At 40.1% G+C, this 23610-nt stretch overlaps 1 protein-coding gene across 3 annotated transcripts in view; it reads left to right on the top strand.

Annotated features, from left to right (window-relative positions):
- The window catches only part of BRD1 (bromodomain containing 1), a 73118-nt gene extending 50474 nt beyond the window's left edge, over nt 1–22644 (top strand). For all 3 annotated transcript variants that reach the window (XM_053251912.1, XM_053251913.1, XM_053251911.1), the window contains exons 9-13: nt 8143–8278; nt 8582–8709; nt 10923–11032; nt 11524–11678; nt 20809–22644. In XM_053251912.1, the coding sequence (XP_053107887.1) occupies nt 8143–8278; nt 8582–8709; nt 10923–11032; nt 11524–11678; nt 20809–20992 (713 nt within the window). In that variant the 3' untranslated portion in view covers nt 20993–22644. The remainder of the gene's footprint in view (nt 1–8142; nt 8279–8581; nt 8710–10922; nt 11033–11523; nt 11679–20808) is intronic.
- Nucleotides 22645–23610: the final 966 nt, after the last annotated feature.

The following is a 23610-nucleotide window of genomic DNA, read 5'->3' as shown; positions in this document are numbered from 1 at the left end:
ACCCAATCAGAAGCAGGTTAAACACTCTCTCCCTTTACAATTTTGTTCACACTCCCCCCTCTTCTTTATGTGGTTTGCTTCAACTGTTGAACTGTTATGTCTGTTGGTGCTAACCAGATTCCCTCATAATCTAGGTTAGCAAGCCCACTTCAAACCCTGATTTTAAACTCTAGTTAGGATGTAAATCCTGGTAAACTTTGACCATAATGGTTCCCTGTGCAGTTAAAGCAAATTGTAGAAGAGAGAAGGAGGGACTGCTCAAGTCTGCAGCCTTCTCCCAATCTCCTAATTATGGTTGACAATCCGGTGTTACAATGTAACACTTTAAATCATTCCCAGGGCTCATTGATCACACATTAGGGCTTGAGCCTTCTCCTCCACTCATCTGCCAGTTTTTCAATCATTTGAGCAATTTTAAATTAAAAATAAAATTCTAAAGTGTGTAATCCATAAAGTAGTTATATATAATATTTTTGTATATTATTATTATTGGCTTGCAGAGAAGAAAATAGTTATGGTGACTGTATACAGTTCAGGAACATTTTTTCAGTAGAATATAACTTGATAGTCACAAGGAATTATTGTGTGAGTTGACTAATGGATATGTACAACTTCAGGGCCATGAACTTGATAAATTTCCTGTCTGTCTTTTTATCTGCCTCAGATGGCAAAAGCAAGGGGTTGTCAAGCACCAAGTGGCTCTTTTAGATATGGTGGCTCAAATTGCCTCAAGATTGATCAATCCTGTTCAGCATTTGGTCTTCAGTAGTAGCTGAAACTATTTATCTCTGGATTTGTGTTTTTGCTTTTTAACAACCGTATACAGGATTCCTCATGGAAACTCATAAGTAAGGATGATAACCCATCCCCAAAATGCATCAGAACCTTTTTTCATAGTTCTCAAAGATTTCACTTGGACATCTTCTTGAGTTGGCTGCCATGATTGCTGTTGATCTTGCCATCTTCTCTCATCTGTGGCCACAAGTTCAGTTCTATGGTTGAACATAGGAAACTGCCATATACTGAGTCAGACCACTGGTCCATCTAGTTCAGTATTGTCTTCACAGACTGGCAGTGGCTTCTCCAAGGTTGCAGGCAGGAATCTCTCTCAGCCCTATCCTGGAGAAGCCAGGGAGGGAACTTGAAACCTTCTGCTCTTCCCAGAGTGGCTTCATCCCCTGAGGGGAATATCTTGCAGTGCTCACACATCAAGTGAATTCTAGAGGATCGTCTGTTAGAGTATGGTGCCTTGCCTTTTAGCAGGGGTTGATTTATTGGCAATGTGTCATATGAATGTGCTTCATGGTCGTCTTAGATTCTCTACAGTCTCATAGTGGGAATGTAAAGGGTCCATTTTTGCTTGCAGAGCTCTGAAGAGTTTTGAGTCTTGGGTTTCAAAGTGTGTCCCCTGACTAACCATTGCAATTTTTAAAAGTGGTCCACAAAATTTTGGTGTTCAACATTTCTGTACTGAAATCATATAAGTACAAAGGTAGAAATTTTCTTTGTATATTAGAAACATTTCATCTAACAACTTAGGCTGAGTTCTTTTAGCAACAGTATCTTAGCTATTTTTATTTTGGTGTGCAGCACCTAGGAACTAGACTGACTAAAGTTCTGTAAATCCATTTTTAACAAATGAAGCCCATGATTTTAGATGTATGTATTTATCATATTTTAATACTGCCTGATATGTACATCTCTAGAAGTAGAGAGTCCTTTCATTGAAGCTCACCTTCGTCTGCTCTTCCTTATATTATAGCAACCTAAAATGTGCACTGCCTTTTGCTCTTTTTGACTTTCTCAATTGTTGAACATCTCATGGTAAACATTTTTGCCAGATGTGTGTCTAAAGCCTCCCTGCTGTACAATAACTATATAGTGTACTTGGTAATAGAGGCATGTGCCACAATTTCAGGCTAGATCAATGTTCCTCATACCGTATTAACCTACCCAAGTTTCAGGTGGCATTTGATCTGTGCTGCTGAGAAATAGTTCTACTGGAATTGTGTGTGCTCTTTTCTCTTTACTGATCTCCCTGCCCCCACCCCCAGTTGGGGAAGGGGGCCCAGGCTCCTCCTCATCTAGTAGAGATCAGCATTCTTGTGAGAAGTTACCATTGTGTCCAATGGAAAAATGGAAGAATAACTAGGGGGTGTGAAAACATAGCTTGTTGTATCTACACCCCATTTGCTAGAAGTATCATGTTCCCGGAGTCTACGTGTTACCGTTACAGCTGAGGAAGTAAGATTGTGGTGTATCCTTTAAACACCTTATTTTTCTGCAGATCTTTTGTGCATTTTTGCTTCACTAGAATGCCGGTAATTTGATCTAGCATTGCATCAACACCAGGGTGGGGCTTATTATCATCATTAGTATTTATATTTCTGGAAGGTGTTTTATTTAATTTATTTTAAATTTTACAAAACCTAGAAAGCAGGGTGAACTATAATCCCAGCTGAAGCAAATGTTTAAGATGAAAAATGTATAGTTCGTGAGAGATTCTGTCCAAGACTTTAAACCAAGTAAAGTAAAAGTGATAAAGTGTGCTCTCGAATTGATATCGACTCCTGGCGCCCACAGAGCCCTGTGGTTTTCTTTGGTAGAATACAGGAGGGGTTTACCATTGTCTCCTCTCGCTCAGTATGAGATGATGCCTTTCAGCATCTTCCTGTATCGCTGCTGCCCGATATAGTATCAGCAGGGATTTGAACTGGCAACCTTCTGCTTGTTAGTCAAGCATTTTCTTTCTGCGCCACTTAAGGTGGCCCCCCTTAAACCAAGTAGAAACTCCATATAACTAGAACTCTGTACATTTTTTTTTTTACAAAATGTAAGTTCATTCAGAGGCTAAATAGCCTTCTTGGCGTTTGCTGCAAACTTCAGAGCAGTTTCTAAGAGTCTTCTTGTAATTGTAGATTTCTTTTTTAGTCAAAGAATTGAAAAATTGAAGTATATTTTATGTATATAATGAAAAGAAGTTTAATTGTGTCAATTCTCAAGTCTTTTTAAAAGAAAAAAAGGATCTTTTAGTATATATTGCAGATGCAATTGGGTGTTGCTGATTGGATTAAAAAAACAAAACAAGAAAGTTCTTCATGGTTCCTTTAAATTCATTCAATTCTTTGATGTTCATGTACAGGAAAATACTTTTCAAGTTATTTTTATTAGAATTATACTTTAACGTATGCAGTAGCTGATGTGAGTATAAAGATGGCAGAATAAAACTAACAGTCTACCCATTAAATTGGAAAACAAGTTATTCAATTTTTCTTAGAATAAATATAAGAATTGCAGTAAAACTTCAGCAAAGAGAAGCAAGTCACATGGACATGTTTCCATTGTAGAAAAGCAAAGCTTTTTTGTAGTTTTCTGCATGTTGCAGTTAAGGAAGAATTACAGGATAGTTCCAGAAAGAATAAATTGATCACGTCTGAAACTGAAGCTTATATGATATCAAGTCTACATTCTTTTCTCTTGGAAGCAATTTTTAAAACATTTTGAACACCACAGGATATTGCAACTGACTGCTGAATAAATTATTCTAAATAAATTTATGTATATTGGAGGCTCAGTAATTAATTTATTATCCAGTATACAGCTTCTCAAGAATTTTTGCATCAGTAGCTCATTCTGAGGTTCCCCTGCTTTCTTTGAACTTCTTCCTTTTCCTCAGTTTTGTAGCTACCAGTTTAAATTCACAACTGTGATTCTGTTTCCATGAAAATCAAATCCATTCCATCTTGTGATCCCAATTATTTGGTTCCACGAGTCATAACACACATTCCGGTGCAAGGTACCTTCTTGGCATTCTTTGCAAATGTCTTTCAGCACTGTTGAGGCATCTTCAGAGTTAATGAGATTCACTTCTATATGTAGACCAGCATTCGCAGTTTAGGATAGGTTAATCTGTCATCTTCTCGCATTGGAAGGATTTTATTTAATTTTTTTTTGCAAAAAAAATAAACAGCCCATGATCTTGGTTATCTCTTATAAACACTGCTCTTTAAGCTCTTGTTGCTTCAGCTTTCTGTAATGCAAAGACTAAATATTTTAGTCTTCAGTTTTCAAAGTTTACATTTCGTATAGGTAGCAGAATACATAGAACGTGTGCATAGTTTTTACTAACCTTGCTCTAGATACTGCTGGGAGGATGGCTTATTTATTTATAGCTCTTTTTCCTTATAGTGAGACTAAATGGCTTTTTCACTGTCTTCCAGGTTCTCATATTAACTAATATGCTGAGTATTTATCTATTTGGATCCTAACTATTTTCTATTATCCTGAATACGGACTGGAATTCAATGTAATGATCATTTGGAACGCAGAAAGACAATTACATTTCAAGTAATAATTGTGGATCATGTTGGAGACACCAGCCATCCTTAAAACAAAATCAATATCTTGAACACTGTTGGAGGAAGTCTTTGATATATATGAAACTATGCTCTTCATTCAGTATATTTCCCCATCTCCGTAAGTTATAAAGTTGTATGTTGCAATCTATGTAACATAAATTGGTCACAATTTTACCAATCCCCCAAAACTCTTTGCTCAGATGTGTTCCTTGTGGGTTGATTGGTTAAAATGTTCCTTGCCATCTCCATCCCTCTGCAAACCAATCTAATCATCCCTTGGCCAAAACTTAAGACTTCATAATAAATACACCAAATATGATATCATCTGTCCTCCTTTATTTGGTTTCATAAAACATAAGAATCTGTTAAATACAGAATAAAAGGAGAACATAATAGTTACTAAAATGTAAATGTTGTTTTGTGCAAGCGTTGAGTGGTAAAAAGTGGTGCCTCCATTTGCTTGATAATTGAAAATACATGTCTGCCATGCCATCAACTAATTGCAATCCAATCCTGTGACTTTCAGTTGCACAGAGAGGAAATTAGACAAGTTTTTATGACTTCTTCAACCAAAGAGAGAGAAAATTCCTAAATTCAACATCTAGTCTACCTAGTAATGTTTCTTCAAATCTTCCACTTTTCTCCCTTTTATGTTCTTCTTTTTCAAGATTGGTAGCTTCCTCCTTTTGATAGACCAGTACTGAATTCTTCTCTGGTAAACATTGCTCTGTATTGTGTTATGTACATACTTTTTTTTTTTAACTTTTAAACATGCTTTGACAAAATGTTAAAGGATCCCTCTACGTTTGGGGGTTCACTGAGCAACATTCAGACGACTTAGTCATAATTGAGCACCATTGACTCAATCCATGGACAAGCTAGTCATGAATAGCTTTAGTTCCATTAATTTCAGTGGAATTTAGGAATGACTTACTTAATCTGAAAGCAGTCCATTTTCGCTTCAATTTTGTATTTAGGTTATCTCTCCCCACCCCCAGTATAATGAATGTGTATACCACATGCAGAGGATAGTTGTGTTTCAGCTAGGTCTAGAATACACTAGAATGGGGCAACACGCTGCTGCAGGTGCATTGTTGCTTCCATGCTACCCCCTGATAATGTTTTACACACTTCTTTGCTTATAATTTTTTGCAATGGAGTTTAACTTTTGGAAGGGATCTTTCCCTCTCACTCACAGTCTGTATACAAACTTCTTTGTTATGTAAGATTAATTAACAATAAATTGTTTATTTATTAAACAGTAGAGGGACAAAGGACCCTCTACTGTTTGTAGTTCGGATGCACCTTAACTAGCTTATTGTGGCACGGGCTAATGTAGACGGGCCCATTTCATCAGACATAAAGTAGATCTGTTTTGTGGAGTGGATCTGAAATTTGCTCTTAGCAGTGAGCTTTCATAGGCTCTAAAAGTACACAGGCTCTTCTTTGTTGCAACAGATGAACATTAGTACTCTTCTGAATGTGATTAACCAAAAAATATTACTCATATGTAGGGTTTTGTTTGAAACAATTTAGAAGTTATATACATAGAAACATGGTGGGCACTGGGAAGTTAAGCATTGGAAAAGAATACTAACCACTCTCAGCAGGCTTTGGGCCAGATCTGACCAAATGTGTCAAGTGTGGAATAAAGGTAGAGATTCCTGAATTCAGAATGTCTCCCCAACAAACCATCTCTAGGAATCCTGAAGTTGCTTTTGATGTTGGTGTGCAGCCTTAACTATTTTTGTTAACAGGTTGTGTTAACATGGTTGCAGCTCCAAATGGCCAGCCCAAAATGCTGTATGGAACTACATCTGGTTACAGCTATACCTGCTCTCACCAGATAGTTTGTTTATATTTTTGTGTACTTTCTATATGTTTTGAATCTTGTTCTGAACCTCAGCAGAGCTCGTAAGTAAAGGGATACTATGGCAATCTAGGGGCTGGAACATCAACTGGGTGTGGTTTTAGGTTATGCGTCTCAGGGGTTCAGATGTGTTTGCAAATAGTTTCAGTAGCACAGTTCTGTTGTTTTTCTAGTTTAGGTTTCAGATATTCTACTGTTGTGCAGCTAACAAAACAATTTAATGCCGGCATACTATTAACTAGTGCTCAAAAGTCTCAGGCATCTGATTGCCAAAGTTTCTAAAAATATGTTGCTAGTTCCTTCATACTGCTTCCTATCCCTGTGTGCATATCAGTACTTTATGATCATGGCCGAAGTCATGTATTTTTCCAAATTTGTTACTTCTATGTTTCACTGTATAATTTTGAATGATTTTTTAACCAAGTTCTATTTTAGAGAATGATGGAGATCTTATTTGCATGAGGCTTTAGCTCTGCAACTGCTAATCCCCAGTAATAGTTTTTTCCCCTTAAGATTCAGACACATATTTACTGGAGTCCTCTTTACCTGTGTGTCACCTCACATCATGGTCATATACACAGTTATGGATTTTGAAGTGTTTAATGAGAAAGATTCAGGGAGATTTCAAAGGTATTACAGAAGAATTGGTGATAAAATATCAACAAATGTTGATTACTACTGCTTATGTTAAATTTCCCTTGTACTAGAGAATATTCTGGTGTAAAGAAATGTGTACCCACAACAGAGGGAAGCAAATATTTGCTTCCTATTGTCATAAATTAGTCGTGTAGAAAATGGAGTGCAGACAACTATCAAATGAAAACATTGCTTCCTCATGTTAAATGGGCTCATTTCCTTACATCAGAGTTTATTTAGGTATACGGAAATTGTGTTGTGAAAAGTCACGCTTGGTGTTTACGGGCATTCTGTCTAATTCTGGAGTTGGTTGTCTTTCATATCCTACTAGTAGCTTGGATCGATTGCTATGACTTGAACATTACCTGACAACTTTTAAGTCAAGTCTGCTTGTTTTGCACAATAGGCTTTGTTTTTAATAAATGAAATATTTCTGAGGTTCTCCAAAAATGAATAATTATGTGCTCATATTATTTACCATTTTCCTGTTGTCCCCATCAATAAATATGCTGCAGCATATTGATGTGTCTTTAGTAACATACCTACCATTGTGATTGACAATCAGTTGAACCATCGCTTAACTATATCTTGATTGAATTAAGAGACTCCTACAGCTCTAAGAAACAAACAAAAAAAGACTAAAATGAAGGAATGTTGAGCTGTTTCAATTACAGTTGTTGGCTTGGACTTGTTCATTAGTGACTGGTGGCTCTTTGAGGCTTCTGCATGGTCCTACATGTAGACCACAGCTACATTTCTAGAGCCCTAATGGATATAAGGTGGTTTTGTCCCCCATTTGACGGTGAGCTATCCATACAACTGTAGAAACATGGAGAACAGCATCTTTCAGCTTTCTTCTGACTGTTGCAGGAGCAACATGAATATAAAACTCTGGCTCAATTGTTGTATGTTAGTAGTCAGACTGCTACAGGTTTATATTACAAGCTTTCAAACAAGTTTGTTACCTTTAAAAGGTTTTAGAGTTCTGTCTCTCTTTTTTATGTTTCCTCAGACTTGGTTCTGCATGTACTATTTTAAGAGTGAACGTAAGTTGATATGTGTTGTAATCACCCATTCTTTTGACTTTAAACTATCTCTTCACTAGTGTCTACATATTTTTGCACACTTCTCTTAATTATTTAATGTTTTATCTCTCTCTTCCTTCACCCACTTGTTACAGCTGTAAGAGCAGAGACAAGAAAATATGCACACAAGTATATATGCATGAAAATATAATGCACTTTCAAATTATGGGTTTCTTCTCTATTAACCTACCAGGTCTTTCAAACGGTTTTGGAGATGGCAGTAAAGAGTCAGAATTAGATGATACTTCAGGGAGAAAAATTGAACCTCGTCGCCGTTGTGCATCAGAATCTAGTATATCCTCAAGTAACAGCCTGTTGTGTAATTCAAGGTAAACACTGTTCTTTTTAGTCGTAATGTAAATCTAAAGTAAATATGATCAAAATATAGTATACAATCCAAATGTCACGACTAAGCCCTACATAAATAAATTGAACGTGACCATTTACAACACTGTATAATGTAAAATAACACAGTAATTACTGTATTACATAGTAGATGGGAAAAGACCATCTACTGTGTAATAATTCTGGCATTTAAATTCATATTTTTGACACTCTGTGTAAAGTGGTTTGGTTCATAAGTCTCTGTAAGCAAAACATTAATTCTATATTACTTCTTCATATGTGCATAGTTTTAGCCTGCCAAAATGTGGAAAAGGCAAACCAGCGCTTATACGAAGACACACATTAGAAGACAGAAGTGAGTTGATATCATGCATTGAAAATGGGAACTACGCAAAGGCAGCAAGAATCGCAGCTGGTAACTGCCATATTTTATTAACACACACTATAAGTAATTAGAATTGCATGCTAAAGTTTCCTGTCTGCTTCCTAGAAACAAAAGAGTTATGTCTGCCCATGAGTATGCTCCTGAGCCCAGCTGAATCAGAAGCTTTACCCACTTTATAGCTCTCACTTAATTATTCCATTGTGCATAAAAGAGGTGGGGCCTTTCCAACTTGCCCCTGCTATTGATGACTCTGTCTTGTCTCTCATATTTCAGAGTTGAGCATAACATATACAGATCTTCCATCTTCTCCTCCAGACAAACCCTATTATATTTCTCTCCGTAAAGTTCTCTTTATACCTTCCATTCTCACAACTGACAGTTGTGAATGACAATCCCTTTGCCTCCTTCCACTCCTGTTTTGATGTATTTTATATGCTGCTCCTCTGTTTATCAAACCACGTCCCTTGCATAAGCTGCTTGATACCCATTTAGCATTGTCTTCCCTGAACCAAATTAACTTCCCCTTATCTGTTCTCTCATAGCTGATTTTCTCATTTAGATAGCCATCCATTGTATGTATCATTACTTATCCATCTAATAGACTGTAAGCCCTATGAGCACTGAAATCTTTTGTCTTTGTTCAACATAGTACTTAATACACTGCTGTCACTACATGAATAAATTGGTGTAATTAATCAGACCATTAATTGTTGGTTCCAAAAGAATAGCAGTTAATTGAGCCTCACTAGTCCTTGTGGAATAGACTTTTGAGTACTCACTGGATCAATGGATTATGGGGCTTAGATAATTCTGTATTTCAGCCCTGTGCCTTGCAAAACAATGTTCAATATTGCTGATTTGTGAACAGGCTTTAGACACTTCCTGATTAAGCCAAATTAACGATCTTGTGTGTTCTAAATTTGCATATAAAGAATGGGAAAATAGAAGTGGCCCAAACCACATAGGAGCTGCTTCATTTAAGTTCATGAAAATAGCCTACTAAACTCAAAAGTAAAAGGGTCAGAGCAGTCAAATTAGTTTACCTCAGAAATCTGTGGCTCCTTTTAGGTATGAGTATAACTAGTAAAACTGGCATTTTTGTAACTGTTCTCCCAGTCAGTGAACTATGAATAGTAACATGCCTCTTCAAATGTTAAGTCTTCAGCATGGCTGCCTTTCTATGCATGAATAACTTTGTGAAGCAACTCCTGTGTGGTTTGGATTTACTTTAATGATGCCAAGACAGGGTTGGGCCTAGTAGAGGAGAAGGCCATTTATTACTACCCTCTGTTTCTTGTCGTTCAACCAGCTACCAATCCACACATGAACCTGTGTTGGTAACTTTGCCAAAAGCTTTCTGGAAGTCCAAGTATACTTTGTCAATCTCATCACCTTTGTGAACAGATATGTGGATAAAGGTGATCTTGTTGACATAGTATACCTGGACTTCCAAAAAGCTTTTGGCAAAGTCCTCTGCCAATGGGTCTTGAGTAAACTTAGCAGTCATGGAATAAGGGGACAGGTTCATGTGTGGATTGGTAACTGGTTGAAGGACAGGGAAAAATGGGTAGGAATAAACTCTAAATGGAGGGAAGTAAGAAGTGGGGTCCCCCAGGGGACCAGTGCTCTTTAACTTAGCTGGGGTAAGCAGCAAAGTGGCCAAATTTGCAGATGACACCAAGCTGTTTAGGGTAGTAAAATCCAAAACAGATTGTGAGGGGCTCCAATAGGATAACTCCAAACTAGGTGAGTCGGTGACAAAATAGCAGATGCAGTTCAATGTAAGCATGTATAAAGTGATGTATATTGGGGCAAAAAAACCCCAAATTCACATATCCACTGATGGGGTCTGCGCTGTCGGTGACTGACCAGGAGAGAGATCTTGGGGTCGTGGTGGATGGATTGTTGAAAGTGTTGACTCAGTGCACAGCAGCTGTATAAAAGGCAAATTCCATGCTAGGGATCATTAAGAAGGTGATTGAAAATAAAAATGCTAATAATGCCCTTGTACAAATCTTATGTTGTGGCCATGTTTGGAGTACTGCATACAGTTCTGGGCACCATATCTTAAGCAGGGCTGTTCTTATGGCAGTTGATTAAAATTGGGTGAAACCATATAGGACATTCTAATGTTCTACTGAAATGCACCCATACTGCTTTTTCATTGTGCCATGTGTATTTGATCAGCTTGAGCAAATGGCCACAATGAAGTAAGTTCTAAAACTACTGTATCTTCATTTTAGAAGTTGGACATAGCAGCATGTGGATTTCAACTGATGCTTCAAATTCTGTTCTTGAGCCTCTAAAAGTTGTGTGGGCCAAATGCAGTGGGTATCCCTCCTATCCAGCACTGGTGAGTTAGCAACCAATGGTAAAATCCATTATTAAAATCAGTCCAAAATGCTTCTAGAGAAAATATTTCTACATAGAATTCCACTTGGAGTTTAGATTGCAGCTGATCAGAAGCATGTCCAGTTGCCTGTTTTATTGTGTAAAGCATTTCAGAATTCTTAAAGTGACATATTGCTATCATGTTCTTATGTTCTCAGAATCTGTCTCTATGTATGCGCCATGTAAACTCAACATTGGAAGTATGCTCTCTCAGCAGCTTTAAAAGATCGTTTATGTCTGTACTGGGTAATAAAAAGCTATCGTACTGCAAGTGTGGTAGCCAAACAAGGTGTTCAGCATTGGACTCTGAGATAGCAGTATTTATTGCATGGATGTCCCATTGCAAATGAGTTAAAACAACCTAGAATAAATTAATGTCACAAGATATAACATACTGATTAACAAATTAATCAGTTGTGATATTATATTGACAACATTTTCCCCTTTTTATAGATAATTGACCCTAAAATGCCTCGTGTTGCTGGTCATCACAATGGTGTTACAATACCAGTGCCACCTCTTGATGTGTTGAAAATTGGAGAACAAATGCAGACCAAATCGGATGAGAAGCTTTTTTTGGTTTTATTTTTTGACAATAAAAGAAGTTGGTACGTAATTTTTTCTTCTCAAATAAACAAGGCATGTCTGTGTTAGCTGTAGAGGAAGCTTGGAACATGTTCATGTATATAAACTGAACCAGTTGGTAAGGGGGAGGCAGCAGTGGACAATGTAAGGAATTGGGTTTTAATGGTGATCTAGTAGCCTTCACAACATGGACTTTGTGCTTGTTCAATAGTCCCTGTGGAAGGATTCCAAGCTCCCCAAAGCATTCTGAAGCTCTGTCTTTCATGTGCGGAGCGAATTTGGTATATTTGGCGGCGCAGCATTTCTCAGCTCAGTTACTTCTTGACTGCCCTTGTGGACAGTTCCTTCAGGTTTTTGCTCTCATACTCGGTTCCTGAAAGAAAAGTTAACACTTTCATTATTAGTTTTCCCTGACCTTGGACGGTTTTCCTGACAATTCTTTGCCTAGCTTTTCAATTTTGTGGCTAATGGGCTCTAAAAAGACTTCCAGGTGCAGCTCCTCCTGCCACGGAGTCCTTCCTTCTTCTGACAGACGTGATCTTTGTTTGTTCTGTCGTGGAGAAGACCACAATAGCTGTGCTTGTAAAGTTTGGGGGCCACCCTGTACGAGCATGCCCTATGCCCATCAACTCCAATGCTGCACTCTTTCTCATTGTCGGCTCCATTGATGTTGACAATGTTGAAGTTGGGCTTGACTTCATCCTCCCTTACCACAGAAGCTACCTTCAGGAAACCCTGTGACATTTCCAAGGATAGACAAGCATCACAAGAAGTGGAAGCACTGGGAGGACTCCTCCTCCTTGGTACTGAAATATTTAAAGATGTCCTTGTTGAAGTCAAATCCAAAAACTGCATCTCAGTCTGCCTCTTCAACACCGGCATGACCATCTACTTGGACATCAAGCCTCCTGGCATTCTTGTTGCAATCCCATCAACTTTCACTGATAGACACTGGACGTTTTCAGGACACCATCAGTTGTCCAAGCCATCCATTCACATTCGATGTCCTCTTTGCCAGATAGTGTTGAAATGGCTGCAACAGCCCCACCATCAACACCAGCATCAGTTCTGACACTGACCTCCATGCCTGCTCCACGGCCAAGCTCTGCTGATGTTGGAACTTCATTGTCATTGATTTCTTTACCAGCCTCATCCAAGTGTGCACCGTTCAAGGAAATGCCCGCTCCTTCAACTACTGTCTCAACACCTGGGATGCAACTTCCCATCGACACCATTGATATTTAAGGACTATCCTCTCTTCCAAGACATTCAGTCCATTCTAGTTTCTCCATTAATAACTCAATCTGGTATTCAAAGGTTTCTCCCTCCACAGCCTCAACATCAATGATGATAACTCTGGTGCTTTGGAAATTCCAAAAACACCATCAGCTTCCCCAGTGCAAACAGCCCCTCATTGTTCACCATCTCACCTTCATGTTCAGCCTTGGAAAGGTTTCAATTTTCACTTCCTACCTACTCACCTTACCATAAGCAGCTAAACTACTAAAGCTCCCCTGGGGCCATGGACTCTGGCTGTGTCAGAACGCTGGGGAGATTTAAGTACCCTTCATATATCCCTTTCCCATCTCTGCCACATAACTATGAAGAATTCAAGCTCTGCAAAAGCAAAAGGCTTAAACAAACCACTGCATCTCAAAGCCCTCTGTCCTAGGCTACAGCAGACCCTTCTTTCAAACATGCCCAAGACCATCTTTCTGCCCCACAGCCGGTACCACAACCATCTGCTGAACTGCCCCATCTGGCTTCTCGTTCTGAGCAGGCTACTCCTGCTACCACTATGGAGTCCACTCCCGTTCCAGACAGGCCTGACTCCAACAATGACTACACTTCTTCCTCAGACTCTGCTGGTGAATCCACATACACTGAAAACCCGTCCAACCCCTCCCTGGATGACAATGTGCCAAATAACCTGTTGAATTCTGCAACAGAGGAGACCAAATCCTATTGCATTGCAAGTGCTCGATGGTTAAAGTTCTCAGCCTGCAGCTGAAATCTCTGGTCCAAGCTGTTAAGGACCCAGTTTATGATTTTGTGGCCTCTGCCTCGACATCTCAACCTGCTGTACTTCCCATGCTGCCAGTGCTGATTAACTCAGCCAAGTTGGCATGAGATGCCCTGTCTTCAGCTGCATCAACCTCCAAAAGACTGGGAAAGTTTTACAGAGTCCAGGAGAAGGATTACAAGTTCCTATTTAAACATCGCCACCGCCCACTAAATTCGCTAGTTGAGTGCACAGTGGGTAATGCATCTGGCCTTAGGCACAACACTTCCACCAATAAAGAGGTTCGGAAGCTGGATTCTGTTTGGAGAAAGATCTATTCTTCATTCTCTGTTGAAGATAACTAATTTAATGGTGTGCATGTCCAAATTTAAGGATCTACTTTCTAAATTGGCGGATAACACGTGACAGTACTTGAGTACCACCAAGCACCTTATGGAAACTGAATCTTGCACCCTGGCTAGCACCATCTCCTTAAGACGGCATGCTTGGCTGTACTCCTTTCTTCTACTGGACAGAGACACAAAATTGAGGACCTCCACTTGGATGGGGAAGGCCTCTTTAGTTCCCAAATGGACGAGACTATGGAAAGTATGAAGAAGTAGAGGTTCATGGCCAAGACATTTACATCTGCCTCTACTAATCAATCCTGCTCTTGGAGGTTCAGAAGATTTTATAAACCTAGATACCAATACAGTCATTCTGATCGCAGGGCTAGCAGAAAGTCCTACCAGTACACTTGGAAGCATTCTTTCCCACAAAGGAATAAACAGCAACAAAAGAGCAAACACCAGACCAGCCCAAGCAGAGTCTTTGACTCTCTGATCTCCAAGCATGGAGCCTGACTGCCGGCGGCCCATGTGTGTCCGCGGTGGCGGCCCTGCTGACCCTGCCCCCCTCATCTGACATCAGATGCGTGGGGGGGCTAGCCACGCCCCCGCATCTGACATCAGACGTGCGGGGCGTGGTCTGGCTCCTGAATGGAGCCTTGAGGCTCCGTTCGGGAGTTGAAGTTCAACTCCCGATGGGGCCGCATGGTCCCTTCGGGAGCTAAACCGGTACCCCCCGCATCTGACGTCAGACACAGGTGGGGGGTGGTGTCGGGGCTGCAAGGCGCGGCCCATGTTCTTTGAACCCATTGGCCTAATGGTGGCTCCGCCCCTGCTGGTCTCCCTGCCTTTTGGCACTTATGTAACCATAAGACTAGCACCCTTCTAGCTTGGCATCCTATCACATCCAACATTTGGCTGCTAAGTATCATCTTCACTGGCTATGCCGTAGAATTCCATACCACTCCCCCTTTCCTAGGAATGAAACACACCCCACACTCCTACCTTCCTACCAGAAGTCCTTCCTTGTCCTTCAGAATTCTCTGGCATACATACACTCCATTCTAGATGCGAGTTTGGAATGAGTTTTCCTGCCAGAAGATGGCTCTCAGTCCTACATATGATTCATTCTTTCCGGTCCAGACCCATTTTGAATACTCAGTCCATCCAACACCTCTTGGGCCTGTTGGCATCTTGCACTGTGACCCTTCATCACTCCAGACTACGCATGCAGTGCCTCTAGCTACGGCTCCTCTAGAAATTCAGTCCCATTGTAGATAGTCAGCACCTGCAGTTTCTACTGTTGCAACCAGTACTCTGGTGGAATCTACCAGAGAATCTCACATTGGGCATCCCATTCCATCCTCTGGTTGCCACCCTGACTCTTGCGATGGATGCTTTCCCAATACGATGGGGCACTCATTGTGCAGGGTCTCTGGAACCACCAGCAGCCGCTGCTTCATATAAACTTACTAGAACTCCTGGCCCTGAAGTCTTTCCTGCCAATACTAAATGGGAAAACAGTCCAAGTCCTACTGGACAATAAGACCACGGTTGCATACACAAATGGGAGGTCAACCATCATGTCTTTTTCTCTCTTTCCCTATACTGGGGGACTCCCCAAATGGACCTCTTCACAACTCATCACAACAGGAAGCACCCCCCTCTTCTGCTCAAGGGTGGCACTAGGGAAGGGGTCCCTAGGGGGTGCCTTCAAATCCCCTGGAACACACATCTCTACAACCTCTTTCCACCCTTCCCTCCTTTGTCACAAGTTGTAAGAAAAATCCTACAACAAAGGACAAAAGGCATCAAACTCTCACCAAGTTGTGGCCAAGGCAGTGGTGGTTCCTCTTCTTGCATCTGTCTCACGGCCTCCATTTCAATGTCCATCAGTGTGCAGACCCGTTCTCACAGAACAGGAGCAAGTTCCTCTACCACAGCCTACAAACATTGAACATAATAGCCTGGAGGGTGAACCTTTAGACTGGGTCTTGCTCCATGAGAGAAAAGCTTCCATCAGATGAAGCTACTCGTGTAAGTGAAATTTGTAAACTATGAGAGATCTAAGTGCTCCGAGCCAACTCCTGCCTCCATATGCCAAGTCCTACTATACTTGACTTGCTTAAAATACTCAGGATTTTCCAACTCATCCATTAAGGTCCATATGTCAGCTCCCTCTGCAGTTCACACAGATTGGAACTCTTAAGAACTTGTTCTCCACCCTGACTGCAAAAGCTTTTTAAAGGAGCTGAACAATCTTTTTCCCACTAGTTAAAAAAAAAAAAAAAAAAGCCAGTAGAGGCTGGAGCCTCTACCTAGTACTCTCCACTCTTACGCAGGCCCCCTATGAACCGTTATCCACAGCCTTGCTTAAACTACTCTTCTTAGAGGCAGCTTTCTGAATTGGTTTTACTACTGTGAGGAGAATTAGCGAACTGGCTGCTCTGAGAGCTGATGTTCCTTTTACTGTGTTCTTCCCCAATAAAGTTGTTAGATGAACTGACCATGTTTTCCTACCTAAAGTGCTTTCAAATTTCCATATTAACCAAGATATTGTCCTTCCTACACTTTTCATGAACCCTGTCTCCCCCTTGAAACACTCTCCATTCCTTAGATATTCAGAGAGCACTCATTTTCTACCTACACAGTTCCAAATACTTTAGAAAGATGCAAACAAGACCAACCTATTACCTGACAAATACTTTCCTAATGGCTGCTCCAATTGATACCCACCTGTTATGACAAACAAGGTGTTGAGCTTCCTAGCAATATCAAAGCCTTTTCCACTAGGGCTGTAACCACCTCTGCTGCCCATCTGTCTGGCACTGGTTTTTCTGAGATAAGGAAAAACCAGTCTTCCAATTTGCCCTTAGTTGAGCATTGTGGCTTAGACATCAGAACTGTGGTTGAAGCTGATTTTGGGAGGCCTGTTCTAAAGAAAGTTCTCCAACTACATATTCTCAGAGCCACCTCTTTACTAGGAGAGCTTACTAATTGCCCATGTTGTGAATCATACTGGATCACCATTAAGATAAAGAGCTTGCTTACCTATAACTTTTGATCTTTTGGTGATCTTTTAGTGATCATTAGTGATAGTGATCGCACCCACCTAGTCTCCCTGTGTTTTGGATGCACCTTCCTGTGTTACCTTATTTATCTCGCAAAGTCCTTCTTCAAACAATAGCCATTCAGGAAATGAGCTGGGCTGCCAAAGATACCGAGCGTGTTCTGCCTGCAAAAGGCGGAGCTTCAGAGCACTTTGAGGCGCTTGGAATCCTTCTGCAAGGACTATTGTGCAGGTGCAAAACCCATGTTGTGAATGATAACGGATCACCAAAAGATCAAAAGTTACAGGTAAGCAACCTGTTTTTCCTGCAACATTCTGTTGATATCTTACAGAAGGAGTAGAGCAAAATGGTGCACTTAGTTGGTCAGAGATACAGCATTGAGGCTTCATAAGCACACAATCCTGTTTGAAAAGGTATGCACATATTGGAAGTCCAGTACAAGACTGAAGCCAAAATATTTTAAAATGTCTCAGAATTTTCTTTTACTAGAAAGTATGGTTCCAACAAGGATTAGATCTGGCATTGCCAGAATATATCTTGTGTGTGTTTTTTGCTTCTTGTCTTAAAAGGAAAATATCCTTTTCATGATGTTAACCTTGTCTGACCCAAATAAGATTAATATCCAATCTTGCATGTTCCTTCACACCCCAGTTGCATACTTTCTGTTGTTGGGGTTATAATAGAACATTGCAATCCATTTTGTTTTCCTTATTTAAGCATAAGTCTGCTATATATGCAGAAATAAAAATGACCAAATAATGCATTTTCATATTTGCTAGACAGCACACATCCTGTTAATTTATCTTAAACATTTTACTTTTGGATGCTAAGGACATAGAAGTCCTCTTGATGATCTATCACTATCTAATGTTACAGTGGGTTTGCATCTACTGAAATATTTGCTTCTGAATAACCAAGTGACAACTGATTGTGTATCTTCCTATAGAACAAGGCATTTGCCATCGTTATTCATAAACTTGTGGTTACTGGTTTGTGTGGATCAAATACTGTACAATGTGCTGTATGCATGGGGAAGCAGCTGTTGATTGGAAACTCTGGGGTACTAAGCGTCTCTCAATACCATCAACTCTATTATTCTGGGATGTTTTATGGGAATGGGAGTAGGAGGCACTGTTTTATTATTACTCCAGTTCTTTCTTTGGATCCACACTAGCATATCTAATCCTCCCTGGGATTAGATATCATCCAGAGATATCTAGTCCCGTGAAGGCTTAGAAGCAATTCTGATCTGTATGAGGTTGAACAAGCAAATTTATTCCGGATAAGACAGAGGTTGGTGGGAGACCCACTTGTGCTGAATGGAGCTGTTCAGCCTGTCTTGGGTTTTGCTTCCTCTAAAAGACAAGTGCTTAGGGGGTGTTGCTGGACCTAAAATTGTTTCTGCATGCTGAGGTGAAAGGTGCTCAGGTGATTGCTGTGGTCAGGAGCACCTTGAATTTTAGCTACTCTGCTAACTGCAGTGGGGTCTAGAAAGAGTCCAAGGCATGGGATGTAACTCGGGTCTTGGGTACATCCAAACTGGGCTACTGTAAAGCACTATATGTGAACTTCTAAAAGATAGCTTGGAAGCTTCAGTTGGTGCCAAACTTCACCTACAGAAGTTCCAGTAACCGCAGCAGGGAATATATATATAAAAAATTCTCCTGGGTGTGCCTTGGAATTGCATCCCAGCGCCCAGCTGATTGGCTGGGTGGCGAACGCGCCTGATTGGCTGAGGCGTACCCAGGAGGATTGGTCGCCGCCGCGGCTGGCCCGACCGCAGAGGACAGGGGCGGTGGCAGGCCTGGCCCGGCCGTGGAGGCAAGGCCCAGGAGGGGGGAAAGAAAGTGCGGGGGCAGAAGTGGCTGTAGGGAGGAGAGGCGGCTGGGCCCAGAAGTGGAGACTGGGGCAGAAGGTAGTGAGGGAAGAGGTAACCGCCAGCCCCAAAGAGCGCACAGATGCTTTCTGTGGGGTCAGCTAGTTTTTTATTTATTAACGTATTTCTATACTGCCCCAAACTTACGTCTCTTAAGTAATTGAAATCTGAACAATATTTTTTGTATCCTATTTAACCTTTACTGTTTTAAAGATACACGGATGAACTATGTACAACTTGGCACATAAAAATTTCCTTTGAAAGAATGAAACTAAGGCATTTATACTTTAAATGTCATAAGTCTACTATTATTATTTTTATTATTAATTCAATTTCTATACCGCCCTTCCAAAAATGGCTCAGGGCGGTTTACACAGAAAAAGAATAAATAAATAAGATGGACCCCTGTCCCCAAAGGGCTCACATCCTAAAAAGAAAAACAAGATAGACCCCAGCAACAGTCACTGGAGGTACTGTGCTGGGGGTGTATAGGGCCAGTTACTCTCCCCCTGCTAAATAAAGAGAAACACCATGGTAAAAGGTGCCTCTTTGCCTAGTTAGCAGGGGGCCAGTTACAGTAGTACTAAACAATAATTTCAAATATATGTAGTGCTAGAGATCAACCTTTAAGTTGCAGTTAATGTACTTCCTTCTGCAGATCTTTGTGTCAGGGTGGGGTAGGTTGAGACCAGGAGGAAGCAGATTCCAAGCTACCCCATTCAAGTGTTCAGGTTTCTCCTGAGGCTTTGCTATCCACAACAAACCTTTTGCAGCATCTGCCCTTGGGCTTTAATGTAACTTTCTCCACACAAGAAAGAAAGCAGGGCAATCGGTGCCTGTTTCTCTGTAGGAGGGTGAAACACGTTGCATTTCTTTGAAGTGAGAGGATATCTCCAAGAAGAACAGGGGCCAAAACATAAGGATAGTGTATCTGCCACTCTCTTCAGATCAAGGAGGAACCTAGGCCAGAGGAAAGCAGGTAACAGTTCACAAGCAAAGAAGGTCCCTAGCAAGGACTTAGTTCTGTGCGTTCCTCTAGTAAGTAGAGGCAAAGACTAAAATGCAGCTGGGATTTGAAAGTTATACGCAACTATATTATGCAGGATTAGAATTGTAATCTAACACTGTTGCACACAAAAACATCTTCATATTACAAAGTTGTTAGCATTTTGAAATGGCATTGGGTAGGATGTGATAACATTTAAAAACTCTGCCTTATAAAGCATTTCATGAATCATTTTGAGAGAGAACATGTTTCAAGAGTCATTCTCCCCCCCCGCCCCCCATTTTTCTAAAATCTCATCTGAAGGGTAGGGATGTACATGAACCTGTTCAGCGTTTTATTCATAGAACTCTGAACAGGTTCAGAACCCCTGTGTTCGAACGCGGGGGCAGGAGAGGGTGGACTCCCCCCCCCCGGTACTTCTTCCTCCAGCGCTCTGTGTATAAAGAATTCGGCGGGGCGGCAGCATGCCACCTTGCTGTCCCATTGTTTTCCTGACTGGAAGTGCTGTGTGCATGCGACGTGCTACAGTGACCAATAGTCAGGGATGATGCGAGTTGTAATCCAACAAATGCAGCACAGCCCAAGTTGTGCAGCCCTAGGCTGAAGCTTTTATTCCACTATGCCCTTCTAGCTCTTGGGCTTTCTGCAGATATTGATACTGTGTGTCTATTTTTCTCACTTTGATTTTTTAATACAGTTTGGTTCTAGTCTGCTGTAAATATATTGCCTAATTTTAAATGGGAAAGGTTTCGAAGTTTTTAAAAACCAATAAATATTTCATAAAATATATGTTTAGGATTTTCTAAAAAGGTATGCAAGCACTACATATGGTTTTTCTGTCTACTTTGCAGGCAGTGGCTTCCAAAATCCAAAATGATTCCACTTGGGATTGATGAAACAATAGACAAGTTAAAAATGATGGAAGGTCGGAACTCAAGTATTCGTAAAGCTGTGAGAGTTGCTTTTGATCGTGCTATGAACCATCTAAGTAGAGTTCATGGAGAGCCAGTCAGTGACTTCAGCGATATTGACTAATGTAGGTGCAACCAAGGCACAAAACACAACTTGTATAGAGATCTGCAAATTAACCTCTTTGTCTACAAGAATGTATTGAAGATGCAACTTCGTAATCATTGATCCAGTGGCAGAGTTCTGCAGATTTAACTGGTTGAGCAGTTCTTCTGAATCACCATTGCCATATTGATTTAAAGATTTTTTATTATCATTGTGTTGCCGTTTCGAGGATTTTCCACTAAAATATCTTGTTGATAGTGTTTATAAAGTGTACATATATGTATATTCAACTTTTAACTTATTCTGATCTTAGAGGTAGCTTTTTTATTTCTTTTATTTGGCTGGGAAAGGGATAGGTTGTCACTTTCATTTCTTTCCACATTAAAAAAAAACGCAAGCGCCACCTTCCAGCTCAAGGTGCTAAGTGAATCTTGAAGTAAAATAACATCAGACAGATTTGCCTAAATCATATATTATATGATATGGTGCTGCTTATGTAACATTTTTGTGATCTGTAGCTTTTTAACAAGACCTCTGAATGTTTGATTTTTGCATAAATCATTACTCTTTGCACAAAGTACCACATAGTTAAGGTGTAAATTTACAACAAATGTGTAGTTTAAGAGAGAAATTTACATTATTTTGGAGGGTACTTTGTGAGAAAGACAACAGAAGTAAAAATTATGCTATGTTAATCACTTGAAAAATCACCAAAAACACTCCATTGTTGCCCAAAATATCTAGAATTTTTGTGTGTGTTACACAAAACTGGCTTAAAGCCTATGAGTATATTATTTCTTGACCCATATCCCATCTATCTCCTCAAGATTTTATGTGCCTCCCTGTGTTATATTTATTGTAGAAAATGTATTAATTTTGCTTTATAAAGAAAATAAATGAGAAAGTATATTGATATACATTTTTATACAGGCACATAAGACAATTTGCTTTCAGAGGAAAAGTTGTCTCGGAAATGGTTGTACAAAATAACTTGTTGGGTTGTGTGTAATTTGACTTATTTTGTAACTTGTAATCTTTGTTTCAAATGAGGGGATTTATGTAACGTTTAATTTTAGAACACTTTGGTAGCAATAGAAACTTTGGATACATTTTTGTATGGTACATGTGATGTATATAGAATTAGTACTTTATTTTTATTTCAAAGAAGTAAAGCATTACATTTAGGGAAGGAAAATGATAGGGTGGGTTTCCAGTAATAACATTTTTATATTAAAAAAGTCAAAATATTGATTGTTGTAGCTACTTTATTTCTATGTTCACTGGAATACTGAATTTGTAACAATGGAAATGGCAAGGTATGTTTTCAATGTGATTTATAATGACTACATTATTTATAAGTGCACTGTGTTGGACTCTTCAGTGATATCTTAAATACTGTACCAAGGTATATAATATGCAACACCAAATAATGCATATGAATGCACGAAATATTTATGCCCAGCTTTTTTTATAATGGGTTAGCAAATATGGCAAAGCCAATACTTTTAAAATCTTTTTAAACAATTTAATTGAATAGCATTCTTCATTGTAAAACCTGCTTGAATTTTTATTTTAAAGCTACAGCCAGTTTTGGAATAGTTTCTAATGTTTTTATTCTCTATGGTTTGTAATATCCCCTTAGAAGCTTGAAATAAAATTCCTTTCTCAAGTGATATTTTTGTCATGCATTTGGCCCCTTAGAATTCCTGCACAAGGCCTGGAGTGGTCTGATTTCTTTTTCTCTAGTTATCAGATTACTCCAGTTCCCCATACAAAGCATCCCATTCAAACTGTTGCATTGATTTACATTTTGGACCTCCCAACAGCTGAGGTGGCACTCATAGATCTTCTGTGTGGCAACATAATAATCTGTAAAGTACATCTTGTAGCATCTGAAAATCTTGGAAGCTGCTGCTTACAACTTGTGTATTTGTATATTGATCTCACTCCAGAGCAGTTACCAGGAAGACTCTTGAGAAGTCCACAGAAAGAGACCAACGTTGGACTAGTTCTGACAGACTCCGCTCCCCCCCCCCCGTGCATTCTGTCACTCCTTTTTCAACAGGCCTAAGCACCTCTCTCCCAGTCAGGAAGCCTGCAAAGGCAGGGTTGCTTGGGGCTTGGAACATTCAGAGCCCCTTTGTAAACATATAAAGGGGGCTATGGTTGGGTGGTTTGGCGGAAAATGCATGTCATCCTAAATTTGCACATCAGCAAAGTCACCAAGGGTAGAGGATTTGTGCCTTTGTAGTTTCTCTATACAGGCACGCTCTCGCTCTCTCTCACACACACACACACTTTTAGACAATTACACAGCTTAAAATTAGTTTTAATTAAAAACCTGAGAAAAACGGTCTTTTAAACAGCAGTTGGAGATGGAGAAGCTCTTATTTTGACAGGGAGTGTGTTCCAAATCCTTGGGGCAGCCACAGAGAAGGCCTGGCCCTGAGTCTCCATCAGATGAGCCATCAACAGCCATAACTGGACCTCCCCAGATTATCTTAATAGGCAGCAGGGTTCATGACAAAGGAGCCATGCTTTTAAGTACCCTGGACCTACGCTGTTCAGAGCTTTATAGGTAATAACCAGCACTTTGTATTTTGTTCAGAAACATAGCAGCAGCAAGTGTAGTTCTTTCA

The sequence above is a fragment of the Hemicordylus capensis genome, chromosome 5 (genome assembly GCF_027244095.1).
Source record: "Hemicordylus capensis ecotype Gifberg chromosome 5, rHemCap1.1.pri, whole genome shotgun sequence".
Lineage (NCBI taxonomy): Eukaryota > Metazoa > Chordata > Lepidosauria > Squamata > Cordylidae > Hemicordylus > Hemicordylus capensis.
The sequence above is the reverse complement of the archived record's forward strand: the minus strand, read 5'-3'. Positions and strand labels throughout refer to the sequence as shown.